The sequence below is a fragment of the Globicephala melas genome, chromosome 19, assembly GCF_963455315.2.
Source record: "Globicephala melas chromosome 19, mGloMel1.2, whole genome shotgun sequence".
Taxonomy (NCBI): domain Eukaryota; kingdom Metazoa; phylum Chordata; class Mammalia; order Artiodactyla; family Delphinidae; genus Globicephala; species Globicephala melas.
The window spans coordinates 5822904-5840502 of NC_083332.1; the positions used below are offsets into that span (position 1 = coordinate 5822904).

General features: G+C 59.9%; 1 protein-coding gene across 2 annotated transcripts; it reads right to left on the reverse strand.

Annotated features, from left to right (window-relative positions):
• Positions 1-854: 854 nt before the first annotated feature.
• Positions 855-17348, reverse strand: IGLON5 (IgLON family member 5). Of its 2 annotated transcripts, none has more exons than XM_030847887.2 (8): positions 17242-17348; positions 8968-9046; positions 8039-8271; positions 5595-5714; positions 4147-4281; positions 3801-3921; positions 3061-3215; positions 855-2338 (listed from the first exon to the last, which is right to left on the reverse strand). In XM_030847887.2, the coding sequence occupies exons 1-8, from the start codon at positions 17318-17320 to the stop codon at positions 2250-2252; spliced, it is 1011 nt and encodes a 336-aa protein (XP_030703747.2). In that variant the 5' UTR covers positions 17321-17348; the 3' UTR covers positions 855-2249. The 2 variants fall into 2 exon arrangements, with proteins under 2 accessions (XP_030703747.2, XP_060145207.1); XM_060289224.1 differs by lacking the exon at positions 17242-17348 and adding an exon at positions 9873-10041.
• Between the last annotated feature and the right edge of the window lie 251 nt (positions 17349-17599).

A 17599-nucleotide genomic window follows, 5' to 3' on the forward strand; every position in this document is an offset into this window, starting at 1 on the left:
AACTAAAGTACAGGCAACCAGCGTCTGTCTCAAGGAAGGAAAGGATTCTGGTTAAAGATTGGGGTGGAAGAGGCCTTTAGGAAATACAGTCCTTGGATCTTTTTAAAAAGGTGGTGGCTGGGGTCCTGGATACCTGGACTCTCTACATCTGTATCAGCTAGAATTTTCATTTCCTTTTTAATCACTAGAAACAGAAAACCTAACATGAGTTGGCTTAAACATACATGGGATGTTATTGCTTATGTAAGTGAATGTGGGCATCAGGTTAAGTTTTGATCCACTTGCTCCAGTGATGTCACATGGACCCAGTTTCTCTAGACCTTCCACTCTGCATTCCATAGTGTTTCTATCATTCTCAGGCTCCACGTGTTGTCTTCCCCACCGTGGCTATCCCCATAGACCCAAGATCTCTCCATGCGGTGGGGAAAAGGAACCCTGCAGATCCAGACTTCACGCCATTGAGCCGCGTGAGGCAGCAGAAGAGCGTCTCTTCTTAGGAAATCCACACAGCTCTGCTGTTCACTCTCTCAGTGGGCTGGCTGGGTCACGTGCCCACCTCTGAACCAGTCACAGTGGGAAGCGGGCTATGCTGAGTGGCTTAAGCCAATCGTGCCACCTCTGCAAATGGGTCAGTTGCAAATCTACCAGAGAGAAAAGGGAGGGCAGAAGTGACGCTGGGGAGGCACCACCCATGACCGCAACTCTGCCCTCCACTCACCCATATCCTTAATGACATTGACACCTGCAGGCGGAGGCTTTGGAAAAAGGCGTTTATTGGTGTGGTGGTCTCAACACTCCCCATGACTTGGAACACACGGCCCCCAGGGCCCCCCGCCCCCCCTCCCTTGCACCCCTCCCCCTGCCCGCCCTGTCCCCCGGACCCTGGGAATGGAAGACAATGTGGGATGGGGTCCACGCCCCCGTCTGAGGTACAGTCACTGCCCCTTGCCCCTCTGCCCCTGCTCTGCCCTCTCTCCCCGTCCCAAGCTCTGGGTGGTGTAGTTCAGGGTGGGTGTTTATAGAGGGTCTCCCGGGAGTTGGAGCTGGTGACTTGGCATCTTGGTCTGGGCTCAGGATGTCTGATGCCTCTCTCTCCCCCACCTTGTGTGATGTGGTGTGCCAGGGCGGGGTGTTCCTACAATCAGAGCCCCTTCCTGATAACAGTTGCCCATCCTGGGGGGAACTACAGCTGGTCACCAGCTACAGGACAGCTGGAGCCGGGGGGCTATTGCTGGTCACAGTCGCTGGTGTGTGTGTGTGCGTGTGTGTCTGAGTGTGTGTGAGGGTGGTCAGGTCAGCCTTTAGGAGGTTCAGCCGGTGGAGAGGCCAGGGAGTGGTAGCCCAGCAAGCCCACACCTGTGGGCCAGCTGCAGCTGGTTGGCGCTGCAGGTGGTCGAGGGGAGTGGGGGCAGGGTAGGGCAAAGCACTGAGACACACAGGTGACAACAGGCACCAGCCTGACATTTGGATGGAAGCACCGATTGGCCCAGGAGGGGGCCAGAAAGTCCAGGGTGGGGAGGGACAGGAAAAGTGGGAAGGTCTCAGGCCGCTGAGCCAGTGATGGGGCCTCCGGCTCCAGGCAGCCAGCCGGCTGACAGCAGGGAGGCCCAGAGCCAAGATGGAGGTCGTGCACCTGCTCACAGAGGCTGAGTGACAGCTTGGCAGGCAAGCGTGATGGCCCTGCCTACTCCCAACCTGCCCAGGAAACAGCCTATCAACAGGGTGGGGAGCGGGTGGTGTGAATGCATATATTGGGAAAGCAGGGAGCCTGGAAAACCTCTCCTCACAGCTTCCGGCACGAAGCCCCCATACCTACCTCTAGCCAGAGGTGAGAGACAGCAAGGTTGGGGGCAGTGGATGTGCGGGGTGTCGAAGAGGGAAGAGTGCTGAGCTCCCTTTCCCACCCATTCATACACACACACACATGCACACACGCGCGTGCAGGCTCACGCTCACACCCACTACACACACGCGATCCAGTTGACAGCCTGAGCTAAGAGACGGGTGTGGGGTGGCCGGGGATGGGTCACAATCGGAAAGGTGAACAGTGGCGAGAATGGCTGTAGAAAGATGCATAATTTTGCGTTATCCCTCACAGTGATGGGTTCTGTAAAGATCTTTCCTCCTTCTCTTCCTTTTCCTCTTAGAGCTCCTCTGCCCCCTCGAGACCCGCGGCGCTTGTTCCCCCTTCTCCTCTTGCTCTCGGCCTCAGACCGCCCGCGGGGGGACTCCAGGGCACTGGGTTCTTCCTACATCCTCCACCACAGCCAGCCCAGGGCGGAGAGGAGGGTCAGAGGCCCTGGGGGCCTTGGGGCCGAGTTCTCCAGGGATCCTGGGCCTGGGGAAAGAGAGAGGGTCAGGGGAGGAGGCCCAGAGTGGGGAGACCCCATGTGTGTCTCTCCCGAGCGTCTTGTCTCTGCTCTGAGGGTGTGGTCTGAGGATGCCTCCTGGGGACCTTTCTGGGCTTTCTTTCACTCCGTGTGCCTGTCCTCTGACTGTTTTAGTCTAAGCGTCTGGCTGATGACTGTCTTCTCCACCTGCAAAGCTCTCCCCACAGATCTTGGCCGGGCTGGCTTCTCCCGACCACTCAGGTCTCAGTTCAAATGTTACCCCCTCCAGGAAGCTTTCTCTGATGAGCTTATCCAATGCTACCATCCCCAATTCTATTATTTATTTTCTTTGTAGCCCTTATTGATATGCAAGATTTTTTTTTGCTTATTTATGTGTGTATGTATTCGTTGGCTTTTCATTTTACTTATGTGTCTACTTGTTTATTGCGTTTCTACTACTGCTAGACTGTAAGCTGTGCAAGTCCCTAGACCTTGGCTCCTTTGTGCATTGCTGTGTCCCGAGCACCCAATGCCTGGCCCTTAGTGGGCGCCCAATGAATGTGTCTGTAGAAGGGATCGGTTTCTTGCTCAGTCGAGGGTGCGTCTCTTTCCTAAGTTCGGGGACAGTCTGGGGTCGGCCCGGCATCTCCACCTCTCTGGCCCCGCCCACTCAGCCCCGGCCCCACCCACGCCGCTCCGGCCCCGCCCCTCCTGCCGCTCAGGGACGCACGCAGGAGCCGCATGGAGGCGCTGGACATTCCCAGCCGGTTGGCTGCGCGACACGTGTAGTTGCCGTAATGCCGGGCGCTCACGTTGGCGAAGAGAAGCATCGAGCGGGTGCGCTCCGTCTGCACCTTCAGGCCCTCGGCCGTGCCACTGCTCAGCCTGCCGGGGATCCGGGTGAGGGACCAGGCCGCAGGACCCCGGCCCGGGGCCCTCTCCAGGCGGAAAGCCCAACCCCCTGACTGTCAGGCTCCCCGATTCCCTGGAGACCCTACATTCTGTTCCCTACCCCAGCGACCCCTAGCCTCGGGTTCTAGCGCCACTCCCTCGGGCCACTCCCGCCGACGCCCCTCTCCAGAAAGCCTAGCCCCTCAGGGACACTGGACTCTCTCAGTGTGTACCTCCGACCACTAGGGGCACCCAGGCCCCGCTAGACCCCAGATGTAATGGTCCCCTAACCCTAAAACTTCTCTGCCGGATCCTCAGTATCGACCCCCATCCCAGACCTTCTTCCTGAAGAGCTGGAGGAGACCAGGCTCCAGCATTCATCATTCTGGGACCCAAATTTCCAGTAAGCCACCACAGTTTTCCTGGGGCTCAGAGGACCCCAACACCTAGAAGCCGGACCCTCAAGTTCTCAGGAACCAGTACTCTGCTCCCTCTGCCCCCCTCCCCGCGGTCCAAAGGACCAAGGACCCCCCCCCCCCCCGCCATCACCACCACGGCCGGCCCCGGTGCCGTCCTCACAGTCTGTCATCCTTGTACCACTGGAAATCCGCGGGGGGCACGGCCATAGCTTCGCAGCGCAGGAGGGCGGCCCGGCCCACGGCTGTGCGGGCGCTGGTCACGTCCGTGATGGTCGGAGGATCTGGTGAGGGACCAGGGTCAGCGAATTCTCCTAGCCGGGTGCGGACGAAGGGGTCCCACCCCCAGCCCGCTCCTCTCTCCTTACCAGGAGTCCAGGTCTCCAGCATCCCCCCCCACAAAGACTCCTTCCTCGCGCAGACTCACCCCCTTCCTCCTCCCTCACACCCTTCATCCCCAGGGACCCAGGACCCGCCCCGCTTTCGTGCCCAGTGCCAGGGGGGCTCACAGTTGACTGTGACCAGCACGCGGCGGCTGTCAGGTGCAGAGTTAACCCCGTTGTGAGTCACGCACTCGTATTCCCCGGCCTGGCCCCGCTGGATGTCGTAAATCTCAAGGATCTCACCTTCCGAGGTGAAGCCATCTGTGGGGGGAGGGGAGGGGAGGGGGCGGGGCCAGACACAAACACTTAACACGGGACAACACGGGCACAACACGGACACACATCAGCGGGGCGGACAGCGCAGGGCCTGGAGTGCCCGGGTCAGTGGGAATGGGGAGGGGCTTGCCGGGCCTGGGATCTCCTGCTAGGGGTGGGGCACAGAATGAGAATCTGGGGCTTAGTAACTAGAACCCAGTGGGGAGGGTCCTAGAATTGGGGGCGTTCAGGGGATACAGCGATCTGGGAGTCCATAACTCAGATCGTGTAGCTCACAGGACCCAGTGGGGAGGATCCAGAGTTCTGGGATCTAGCCCTCGGGGCCCAAGGAATCAGGATCTGGTGACTGGGGTCAGCAATCCAGATATCTGGGGTCTCGTGACAGAGCGCTGGCTCAGGAGACCCTTTGGGACTCAGAGCATCCGGGGATCCAGAGACTCGAGCCCCGGACTGTGGGGCTCAGGTGAACCACTAGGGGAGGATCCAAGGACCTGAGACCTAGTTACTGGGTTCTGGGGTCCCAAGGGATCTACCGATCGGCACAACTGGTCTCCAAAGACCCCGTGAGTAAGGATCTAGGGATCTGGGAAATGGTAGTAGAGATCTAGGTAGAAGGGGACTGGGTGATGTCTGGGACCTGGAATGTCCCTTTCAGGCCCCTTGGCTCTCTGTTTGGGGGCAGCCATGGTTCTTAGCCCTAGCACTGGAATCCCTTGAAGGGCTTGTTCAGACAGATTGTGGTGGTGATGTGGGGAGGGGTGGTTCTGACTCATGAGCTCTGGGGTGGGCCAAAGAGTGTGCATTTCTGTCAAGTTTCCAGGTGACGCCAATGCTGCCAGTCTGGGGCCCACACTCTGAGAACCACAGGCCTAAGGCATCTGGTAGAAATGTAGTGATGCGAGCAGGAGACGGGAGCGTGGGCCAGGGCCGTGGCTGAAACCTGGCTCTGGCCATCTAGTGCTAGGGGTCTGAATCCAGGAGAATCCTGTGAGCTGGGGGGAAAGAGACTGAGGCTGCTGGGGTCGGGGATGTGGGGCAAGCTGGGATCTAGGAGGTGATTTGGAGGAAACGCCCAGGCCTGGGATGGCACGTGGGGAAGGCTCCAAGGCTCTGGGGTCTTCCAGTGAAATAGCAGGGCCAGGGTAGGAGGGGGAAATCCAGTCATCACAAGGGTTCCGGGGGAATCAAGGGAGGGGGGTCATGGGAGATCCTGGGTATCTAGCTAGGGATATGGGGAATTGAGGGGCCCAGACTGCGGAGTGGGGGAAGGGGCTTTCGGCCAGGGGTGGGGTCCTCACCTCGGAGCTGCCTCCAGGTGACCGTGGGCTCCGGCCGCCCCACGGCCAGGCAGAGCAGGTTCACATTGCTCCCCTCGTTCACGGTCACGGGCGAAGAGATATTCACGATGCGGGCGGGGACTGCAGGCCGGAGGGAAGGTCAGTGAGAGGCCAGATGTGGGCTCCCAAGACCCAGGATCCAGGCCTGGCCCCTCCTCCTTCAGACCCAGGGGTCTGGGCCCCCAGCCCCTCCTCCCTCAGACCCAGGAGTCCAGGCCCCCAGCTCCTCCTCCCTCAGACCCAGGAGTCCCCGCCCCTAATCCCTCCCCCCTCAGACCCAGGATCCAGGCCCCCAGCCCCTCCCGCCTCAGACCCAGGATCCAGGCCCCCGGCCCCTCCCCCCTCAGACCCACGGGTCTGGGCCCCCAGCCCCTCCTCCCTCAGACCCAGGATCCAGGCCCCCAGCTCCTCTCCCCTCAGACCCAGGATCCAGGCCCCCAGCTCCTCTCCCCTCAGACCCAGGATCCAGGCCCCCAGCCCCTCCCCCCTCAGACCCAGGGGTCTGGGCCCGCAGCCCCTCCCCGCTCAGACCCAGGAGTCCAGACCCCCAGCTCCTCTCCCCTCAGACCCAGGATCCAGGCCCCCGGCCCCTCCCACCTCAGACCCAGGAGTCCAGACCCCTGGCTCCTCCTCCCTCAGACCCAGGATCCAGACCCCCAGCCCCTCTTCCCTCAGACCCAGAGTCCAGACCCCCAGCCCCTCCCCCCTCAGACCCAGGATCCAGGCCCCCAGCCCCTCCCCCCTCAGACCCAGGGGTCTGGGCCCCCGGCCCCGCCTCCCTCAGACCCAGGAGTCCAGATCCCCAGCCCCTCCTCCCTCAGACCCAGGAGTCCGGGCCCCCAGCTCCTCCTCCCTCAGACCCAGGAGTCCCCGCCCCTAATCCCTCCTCCCTCAGACCCAGGATCCAGGCCCCCAGCCCCTCCCCCCTCAGACCCAGGATCCAGGCCCCCGGCCCCTCCTCCCTCAGACCCAGGATCCAGGCCCCCGGCCCCTCCTCCCTCAGACCCAGGATCCAGGCCCCCGGCCCCGCCCCCCTCAGACCCAGGATCCGGGCCCCCAGCCCCTCCCCCCTCAGACCCAGGATCCAGGCCCCCGGCCCCTCCTCCCTCAGACCCAGGATCCAGGCCCCCGGCCCCGCCCCCCTCAGACCCAGGATCCAGGCCCCCGGCCCCTCTCCCCTCAGACCCAGGGGTCCAGCTGACACTCCTCTTTCTGGAAGCAATCCTGTGTGTTCCATTCCCTCTGGGTCTGGCTGCTTCCCCAGCTGCTGGCCTTGTCTCCATCACTCCTTCTCAGTCTCTCTCCACCTTCCTCCTAACTTGGTTTCTATTTTCTATCTTCTGGCCTGAATTCCTCCTTCCCCATCTCTATTTTTATTGATTAGTATTACTATTAAAAAAATTATTTAACGAATGCTCGTACGGTGCTTCCTGTGTGTAAGTTTACAGTGTTCTACGTGTTTGGCAAAAATTAACCCATTAAACCCTCACTACTGCCTTCTGGGTTTGATGTTGCGCTACTCATCAATTCTAACACCCAGGGGCGTTTCCCACCTCCACCCACCCGTGTGCCCATTTCTCCAATCAGGATGGCTTTATGGCGTAGGACGCCAGTGTTTCACTGGGAGGGGTTTTTTGTTTTGTTTTTTTCCCCATTTCTAGCCAGGCATAAAATAAAGGTGCCCCTTCCAGCTGACGATGTTTTGGACTTGATACATGACAGCGTCATCCCTGTTTTGCAAATGCGGAGTCTGAGACCGCCCGGCTCGCTCTGGGTCCCTCAGCCCCTGGGTGGTGGCGGTGAGCTTGGAACCTGGAGGAATCTGGCTTCAAGTCGGGGCTTGTCCACGGCCCCGCTGGGCTGTCCCTGTGGTCCTGTCTCTCCAAGTGCTCCCTGCACTCCAGACCACCTCTGATGCCACGTGAGGCAGCCTCCTGCCCTCTCCGTGGATTTCTCCAGCCCCACCTCTCCCACTCTGCGCATCCAGCCCCCGCACGTGCTGTTCTTTTTCCGGGACCAGCCCTGCACCCACCTGAAGGTCTCAGCTCAGACGTTATGTCTGGGAAGCTGCCTCTCCTTGGAAAGTCACCTGCAAAGGGGCAGGGACAGCCTGCCTGGCTCCTCCTCTGTCCCCAGCCCGCGGAGCAATGCTTGCAGGTAGCAGGTGCTCCGTAAACAGGGCTGAGTGAATGAATGCGGTCTTCCTCCGAGTCCACGCTCGGCCCTGTGGCTCTCCTGCCCTAGAAGTTGCCTGTGACTTTCCCTCCCTCTGCTTGGCTGGAATTCGTGAGGGCAGGGTGTGTGTCTGCCTTCCCATGGCGGTGTCCCAGGGATCGGCAAGGACATGAGGGTCCCCTGTCCCCTGCGCCCGCCCACCCCCACCAGGGCCGCAGCTGAGGGCTCACCGTGGACGATGAGGTAGACCTGAGTGGTGTACGGCTGGCGGCGCGTCTGGAAGGAGCAGGTGTAGAGGCCCTCGTCGCCCAGCCCCACCTGGGTGATGAGGATGGAGAACTCCTCGGGCGTGTTGGTGAGCAGCCGCACTCTCGGGTCACTGGTCCAGCGGTCGTTGCCCGCGTACAGGATGTTGGAGCGGTTCAGCCAGGCCACTCGGGTCACATGCTCGTCGATGAAGCAGCTGGCGGGGAGGACGAGGGCAGGGTGGTTTTCTTCTCTCTCACACAACCCCCCCCGGCCCTCCAGGGTCCCCCGTCACGGGGGCTTGGTGGGGGGGGAGGAAGGCCCACTGCATCTCCAGTTCCCACTGCAGTCCTTGGAGGCAGGTGTGACTGCACCCACTTTACAGGTGGGCAAACTGAGCCTCAGAGAGGGAGAGCTGTGAGCCCAAGTGCACAACAGAATGACAGCTGATGCTTATTGAGTGATCGTTGTGTGTCAGAGACCCAAAAGGAGGGGGGAAAGACACACTGGGGGAGAGGGACCCAGAGATAGAAGGACAGAGACCCAGAGAGAGGGGCTCAGAGACCCAGAGAGAAGGGGACAGGGATCCAGAGAGAGGGGGACAGACCCAGACTGGGGAGGCAGAGAGCTGGGGTGTGTAACCCCGGCTCTCACCGAGCAGGCAGAGTGTGCCAGGCTCTCTAAGCTCAGGGCGTGTGTACAGACTCTTGAATCCTCACAGCAACCCAGGTGGTGGTCACCATTCCTCCACCCATTTGACAGATGGGGACACTGAGGCCCAGGGGTGGGCCTGGGCCCAGAGGCTGGGCCCCAATGACCTCTCTCTTGATGGGGAGGTGTGGGCTGTGCCTGGAGATCAGGACCATTTCCCCCCAAGGAAGGTGAAGGGGCAGCACCGTCCGGGTCTCCCTACCTTAGCGTGGCGTTGTCACCTTCGCACACTGTGTAGTTGTCCGCAGGGGAGCTGAACTCCAGGCTCTGGGACAGCAGCCCTGTGGAAGGGAGGGCAGCTCAGCTCGGCGGGACTGTACACATCTGTATACACACACACACACACACACACACACACACACACACACACACCCCTGCAGATACAGACACTTCCCACACCCCCCGGCATACACGTTCACTGTTGTTTTCAGAGACACACATGGCAGACACACTCAGAGCAGACACACGCAACACCTTCCCACAAGCCCACACTGACCCAGACAGACTGGGACACACAAACCTATGCACCTCCAGAGACAGCACACAATCACAGCACACAAACACACATGCATGTGCACACAGACACACAGACACCGATACATAGACACACTCAGAGATGCTGTGTACAGACGTGCACACACACAGACATATGCAGATTCACAATTACAGAACTGCATATGTGCAGATACAAAGAGATATGCACAGATGTGCACACAGATGTGTACGTATACAAGCACAGATACACATGTACACAGACACACGTGCAGACATGGCACAAGGCACACACACATGTTCACAGTGTACAGACACACATACACACAGATTCAAGAACCCACACATACATACACAGATATCCGCGTACACAGGCACACATGCACATATTCACAGACTCACGGGTACATAGATACACATATACACAGATACATATACGGATGTAACAGACACATGCACACGGATACACACAGTTACACACATTAATTCAGAAACACGTGGGAAGACACGCTTCAGGGAGACCCTCGACACCCACATAAGTGCACAGACGTCCAGACATGCAAGTGCAAACATGCACACAAACGCGGACGGACACGAATATCCACGCGGACACACGTCTAGCACAGACGCCCAGGATGCGCTGAGGCGTGCTACAGAGAGCCTCGCGTCTACAGACTCCCCCGTGTGCCCGTGCCCGGTGGGGCACGCTCTTGAGGGCGCATGCCCACGCCCGCCTGCGCGCTGCAGCGCCTCCCCCCGCCCCCGTCATTCATCTCTCTGTGGACCGTGGCCAGCGGCTGGACCGGGGCCAGGGAGTGGGAGCTGGGCACGCGGAGGCGGCGGATGGAGGCAGCACCAGGAGGGGAAAGGAGGCGGCCGGATGACCTTGGACGCCAGGGCGCACGGGTCTACACAGGGCTGCCCTGGCCCCCACCCCAGGATGAGGACCTAATTAATCTAATGAGTTAATTGCCCGTGCCCCGCCAACGACTCCCAGAGGCCCTCGGGGCTGGGCCAGAGCCAGTGCAGTGGGCTCGCCAGGCCCTGGGGGTTTGCAGCCCCTCACCCTGGGCTCGCCTGGGCCAGAGTCGCTCCTGTAATCTGAAGGGCCCTGGAGGGAGGGAAGGGACTTGCCCGTCCTGAGCTGTGCAGAGAGGATGCTGCCACGTAGAACCCTAGGAAGGAGGGGGCGGCCAGGGGACAGACACACACACACAGTCACCGGGGTCCAGGAAGGATGCGCAGAGCCAGCCCCGGGGCCAGGAGACAGTCCCACGCATGGCAATGGGTCCTGCTCAGCGGGACAGAGACCTAAATACTCACGCTGACGCACGCAGCCCGGGACACACACCCAGCAGAAGGTCAGTTAGAAAAGGCAGCTCTCTCCCAGAAGCACGCCTCTCCGCCACCGGAGGGACATGGTACCCTGACCCGCCCCACCATACACAACCGGCCCCACACGGGTACGCTGACACCAGCGGGTCCTCACACGCAGCTGCAAAGTCTACACGGTTACAGCCCTACCTGGAGGGCTGTCTCTCTCTCTCTCTCTCTCTCTCTCTCTCTCTCTCTCTCTCACACACACACACACACACACACACACACACAGGCTGAATCGGTCAGTGACACTACCAGCCGGAGGGCTGTGCTCATGCCCACGCCCTACCCTGGAAAGTCGTGCATGAAGATACGGCCTGTGCAGTGAAACAGCCACACAGTTGTAGCCTCTCAAATACAAAGGGGCTGCCCTGGGCCAAGAATCGGGCGCGTGCACTCACGCTGTCACCTCTGATCAGATCACACACGGCCCTATCCGCACACCCGCCACCCCCGGTCACACACATCCTAGACCAAGGTTTCTCCATCTCGGCACTGTTGACACTGGGGGCTGGGTGATCATTGTGGGGCCGTCCTGTGCGGTGTAGGATGTTCCGCAGCTCCCCTGGCCTCGACCCCCTAGATGCCAGTAGCTGCCCTGCCCCAACCAAAATTACATTGCCAGATACCTCCCAGGGGGCGAAATCACCCCACCTGCCCCCCTCCCCCCAGCCCTGTGACAGCCACTGTCCAGGGTTCAAGGAGGACAACCCCAGTCTGGGGGTTGCCGAGGAAGCTGTCTAAGGTGCCCCACTTCAGGGAAGAACCCGGGGCTCCTGGGGTGGGGAGTGGACCTCACAGAGGTGGGCAGGATCTTGATCATATGTACAGCAGACAGAAAGACAGACAGACGCACACTCCTTGCCAGAGGGATCTTTCCAACACTCGGCATGGCCCCCTGGAGTCCGGGGCCCCGGCATCACGCTCCTGCTTCCTCTCCCCTAGCGTAGCCCAGCTCTGCATTTCCCACTTTCTCTCCCCTCTCCCTCCTTCCCACTGTTTCCCATCAAAACGCTTCTCCTTCTCCAGGGACCTAGTACGTGGGGGCCTCTCCTAGGAGAGACGGCCCATCCGAGCCCATGCGAGCGCCCGCCCTGCTCCCACGGCTCCGTGGATCCGAGGTCTCCGCCTCCCCCAGCTGCCTCTCCAGGGCAGGGCCTGGGTCTCCCCACCTCCAGCATCACCCAGCTCAGCGCCTGGTCCACAGGAGGCCTCAAGAGATGTTTAATATAAAAATAAACAAGCTAGTGCACATGAGGTCCCCTCTGCAGGAATTCTGCTTGGGAAACTCTGACTCCCTACTCCCTCCAGCCCTAGTCTGTGTTCCCACAATGCCTGGACTACCTCCCTTACAGCTGTGGTGACTGTATCTGTCTCCCCCAGCAGACTATAAGTTTCTTTTTTGTTTTTTGAGCATACCACGTGGCATGTGGGATCTTTGTTCCCTGACCAGGGATTGAACACGTGCCCCCTGCAGTGGAAGTGTGGAGTCCTAACCCCTGGACCGCCAGGGAAGTCCCAGCTATAAGTTTCTTGAGGGCAGAGCCTGGGTCTGACGCAGGTCTGTATCCCCAACATCTTCCAGCACAGGGCCTGGCCTGGAAAGCCTTGGGAAATATTTGTTGAATGAGTGAATATAAATGGATTCCTACAACATGCTTTGCCACCTCTTGGACTCTTACACATGCTTCAAAACCTCAACTCAAATGCCCCCTCCTCCAGAAGGACCTCCCTGACTGTTCAAGGCAGAGAGTCTCCACTCTCTCTACTGCGTACCCTCTGACTCAGCTGGGACAGTGTCCAGGGGTGTCTTCCCTACCTGGCCGGGAGTCCCCTGAGGGCCTGAATCTCGGTTGTGTCCCCCAGAGCTGGGCTTAGCTCTGAGCAGGGAACTGTTTGTAGAGGGGATGGATGGTCTCTAGAGACTCGCTAAGAAAGCCGTAAGGAGTCTGGGCTGATAGAGCAAATGTCTGTCCCCCCGTTTCTTGGCTGGGTGACCCCCGGCCAGTCTGAGCCTCAGTTTCCCCAACTGTAGAAAGGAGAAAAACAGTAGTGCGTCCCTCGGAGGGTTTTTTGTCAGGGATTCCATGAGAACGTGCAAGCAAAATGTTTAGCTCAGCACTTAGCAAGCAAAAAGGGCCCAAGAAATGCTAGCTGTTCCTAACAGCACCTTCTTTTTAAAGAAACATCTATTGTTATCCCCCGGTTCGGTGTCGGTCCCCCGGGAGTGGAGGGAGGGGGGCAGAGCAGGTCTGGCCTGTAGGTTGCTCTATGCCCAGCACCCACCCCTGAGTCGGCGACGCATGTACAGACGCGCTGTCAGCATCTGCTCTGCCACGACCATGCCAGCATGACCAGGCTGCTATAAGAACGGACCGGGGAGCCGGGCTGCCAGGGTTGAAATTCCAGCTGTGCCACTGGGTTGCACAAGTTACTTCCCCTCCCTGAGACTCAGTTTCCCCACCTGTAAGTGGGGACGATCGTCGTGCCTCCCTCATTGGGTTGTGGGGGAGAGGATGAAAGGAGGTCACCCAAGCAACGGGCTCAATACTAGTTAAATGCTTGCAAACAGCTCTATGTGTGTTGGGTGATGGGATGCTTACGGGGCAGGTGCCAGCCTGGCGGGAGATCCAGTGGTGATGGGACAGACCACACGGGTCTCTGCCAGTCCAGACCAGTGGCTTTCATACCCGTTTGATAAACCAAGGGATGAAGGTTGCAGTGGGTGAATTCCCTTCTCTTGAGAGAAGGGGATTTCTGGGACTTCCCTGGTGGTGCAGTGGTTAAGAATCTGCCTGCCAATGCAGGGGACACGACTTTGAGCCCTGGTCCGGGAAGATCCCACGTGTCGCGGAGCAACAAAGCCCACGAGCCACAACTACTGAGCCCGCGGGCCGCAACTGCTGAAGCCTGTATGCCTAGAGCCCGTGCTCCGCAACAAGAGAAGCTTGTTGAAGATTGGCCCCTGCTCGCCACAACTAGAGAAAGCCTGCGTGCAGCAACAAAGACCCAACGGAGCCAAACAACAAAAAAAAAAACAGAAAAAAAAAAAAAAAAGAGAAGGGGATTTCTAACAAGCTGAGTGACCTTGAGTTGGAGATAAGAACCACCTGCCGCCCCTCAAAGGAACTTAGGTGGAAATGGGACCCTCCAATGCAGGGGATGCTTAGATTCCAGCATCCCAGAACTCACAGATGGGGAACCCGAGGCCCAGGGGTGTGTGTGAACTTGTGGCGGGCGTCTGGGGAGCTGGTGGCAGAAGCCCGGCTGGAGGGAGGGGTGGGGGCCATGTGAGTGCGGGTCCGTGTGGCTTTGGCAGGGAAGAGCCGTGAGAAGGGGCTGGGCCTGGTCTAACGGCCACTGAGGAGCCCCCAGAGCCCTCTTCCTCTTTGCTGATCTCCCAAGTCCTTCTTATCACTGATGCCCGCAGTCTGGTTGCAGAGCCAAGAGCCCGGGAACCTTCCACATGCTGCCTGTTCCTTTCCGCTGGTTCTCACCGCAGGGCCCTTGCCTCTGCCGTTCCCTCGGGATCTTTCCAAGGCTGGTTTCTCCCGTCCTTTCAGTCTGAACTCCCCTCAGCTGCTCAGACACCACCTGAGGTCACAAGGCCAACTTGTCTGCCGAGTCATTCTTTTTTTTTTTTTTTTCTCGGTACGCAGGCAGACCTCTCAGTGCCGTGGCCTCTCCCGTTGCGGAGCACAGGCTCCGGACGCGCAGGCTCAGCGGCCATGGCTCACGGGCCCAGCCGCTCCGCGGCATGTGGGATCTTCCCGGACCGGGGCACGAACCCGCGTCCCCTGCATCGGCAGGCGGACTCTCAACCACTGCGCCACCAGGGAAGCCCTGCCGAGTCATTCTTATTTTCTCTACGTGAATCGTCACATTCTGAAATTAGCTGTTTACTTCTGAGGTTTTTTTTAGTTTGTGGAGCTCTCTCCATCCCACTAGGATGTAAGCTCTGCGAGGGCAGGGACTTCACTGCTGTGTTTATAGATTCCCAGTGCTTAGAACAGCGACTGTGTGCTCAGTAAATACCTGTTAAATGAGCCGATGAGGCGGCGCCCCCAGTCCAGACAAACCGGGGGGGCCTGGGGGGTCACCCACGCCCAGGTTCACCCTGTCCCCACTCCGTGTAATATGGCAGAAGAATTGACCCCATATCTCCTGCAGCATCTGCTTTTGTAAGTGGATGTGTGTGTGTGTGTTGGCATAAAGAATTTAAGGGGGAAAAAAAAAAAAGGAACGATAGAATAATATCTACAGATGTTGGGGAGGTAGAGTTAAGTGGGGAAAAAAAGCCAGTTTTGCAGAGAAATGGCTTTATTTTGTTTCTATCTGGGGAAAAACATCAACAAACGAACCAATCCCTTACAGATGCTGAACTGCGTGTCTGACGGTGTAGGCGGGAGAAGGCTGGGGACGCCGGCTCCCTCTCGAGAGTGGGTTGGGGAGGGTGGGGGAGCGGGACACAGTGGGGTTTGCTCTTATGCAGATTTGCAGTGGATGCTTTCCTCCCGTAATCTGGAAACCATCCAATGAATAAAAGAGAGGAGGAGATGCAGTATCTCTTCCACTGGCTTTTGCTCAGCCCCAACGGTCAGAGGGTGGGTGAGGGGGGCTCTCTCTCTGCCTCCCTAATCCCGTCTCAGCTCATCCCCCACCCCGCCCTATCCCCCTTGCTTGCAGTTCTCTGATGGGGGACAAAAGGCTCAGAGATGGGACTGGACTTGACCTAGGTCACAGACCACCTCCTGGCTCCACTAAGATCCCAGCCCAGCACCTGTGAACAGCAGTGATTTCTAGGGTTCTGAAGAGTAGAAGTAGAAGGAAATGGGAAGTTACTTGAGAGTGAAGGAAGAGAGACAGAGAGAGAGCTAACGGGAGACAGCCAGAGACAGTGAAAGGACAGGGAGGAAAATGAGTGGGCGAGATGAGACGTGAGCTCCCAGAAGTGAATGGGGACCAAGGTACATCTCAGGGGCCAGAAAGAGGCAGAGAGACACGTGCTGTGACATGGAGACGCAGTTCCAGAGGCGGGGAGGGACACATGTGAAATTGTGCTGAGCCCAGCAGGGATGGAGAGAAGGGGACCCAGAGACAGAGACAAACGGAATGTCACCCAGAGCCAGGGAGCCTCCGGAAATGGCCGAGACGTGAGAGAGACCTAAAGAGACAAGTGACAGAGACAGAGACACAGACAGGCAGGGATGCAGACGGGTCAAGTGGGAGGGGCACTCAGACGGTCTGCACCAGGGAGGGAGTGACCCTCCGGCTCAGCATCCTGTGTCCTGTGTGTGCAGGGCCGGGTCTATGTGACCCTGGGTGTCTGCAGGTGCGGCTCCGGGTCAGACCAGGGGGATGGGTGTCTCTGTGGCTGTGCGAGCTCGGTGTGTGTGGGCGGGTGGCTGAGAGCAGCTGTCGCTGTCTCGCTGAGACTGTTGGGGGTTCTAGGGTGTTCCCGATTGTGTGTCCCTGACTCTGTGATCCTGGCTTGGAGCAGGGCCTGGGGGAATGCTCTGGAAGCACAGAATTAACCCTGTCCCCTGCCCCCTGCCTCCTTGCTCTCCCCTCCTCTCCTCAGGGGGCATCTCCTGGACCATCCCCAGGTTGCCAGCCCGCTGGGGAGACACGAGATCCAGCTACATGTCCTCTAAACAGAGACTGCCAAGTTCACTCCCCAGCACCCCCCTCCCCACTTTCCATTCTCCCCTTCCTGCGCTACGAAAGACCAGCCCCAGTCCCCCTCCCCCACTGGGAGGGCTGAGTTTAACCCTTTGACCCCGTGTTAACCCTTCCCTTCCCTCCCTCCTCAATCTGCCCGTCTCTTAGGCTCCGTCCTGCCCCGAACCCAAATATCCAGCCAGAGCTTTCCACATCTGAGTCCCCAGCCCAGCACCCCAACTTCTTGGATCTCCAGCTCCATTGCCCCCCACATAACGGCAACCGTCCAACTACTAATACTTTCTCCCAACCTAGACCACCCAGCTGGGGGATTTCAGCCGCTTCCCAGCTGGGAGACCAGACCCCACCCCCTTCTTTTCCCGGCCCTGGGACGGAGGTCTATAGACACCCCTGCCCCCTCCTCTTACTGACCCTGGGAAGACACCATCCCCCCAACCTTTCCCCAGAAACGCCTACCCCAGCCCTCAGGCAGGAACCCCCTGCGGGACCCTCTCCACGCAGAGATGAAGACCCCCGACGGGGCATCCCCCTTCCTACCCTCCTCCCACCCCCACCAACTCAGTTCAGACATTCTGCCCGGGGACCCTTACTTAGCTTCTGATCTCCCTCCCCGATCCCGAGCCGCAGACTCCCGCCCCCAGGCCGGGACCAGGTGTCCGAGACCCTCTCGCCAGCCCGGAGAAGCAGACCTCCGCCCCTAGGCCCAGGCTCGGGCCCCAGGACGCGGACCCCCGCCTCCGGGCATGGATCCAGACGTCCGAGGACCCCTTTCCCAGCCAGAGGATGCAGCCCCCGCCCCCGGGCCCAGACCTCCGCGTCCGGGGGCCTCCTCTTCCCTGCTCAGGGTTGCGCCCTCCCCAGCCCCCAATCCCCGCCCGGGACCCTGGAGTCCCGGCCGAGCCCCCCGCCCCCGGCGCTGCGGTACCTCGACTGATGACGGCCAGGCCGGCCAGGGCGGCGGCGGCGAGAAGCCGGAGCCGGGCCCCGGGCGCAGGGGGGGGCATCGCGGCAGCAGCGGCGCGAAGGGGGAGGGGAAAGGGGGGGCCGGTCCGGGGCGCGCGAGGCCTGGGGGGAGAGGGGGAGGGGGAGGGGGACCCCGCCTGCGGCTGCACCGGCCCGGGGGGCGGCGGGGGCGGGGGGAGGGGGCTGGGGGGGCGCGACGAGGCGGCCGGAGCTGCTGCAGACCCGGGGAGGGGGCGGTGCTGACGGGCAGGAAGGCCGACCAATCAGGGGAGGCGGGGGGCCAGGGAGGCGGGGCCGAGGAGGGTTGCTCTTTGGAGGGA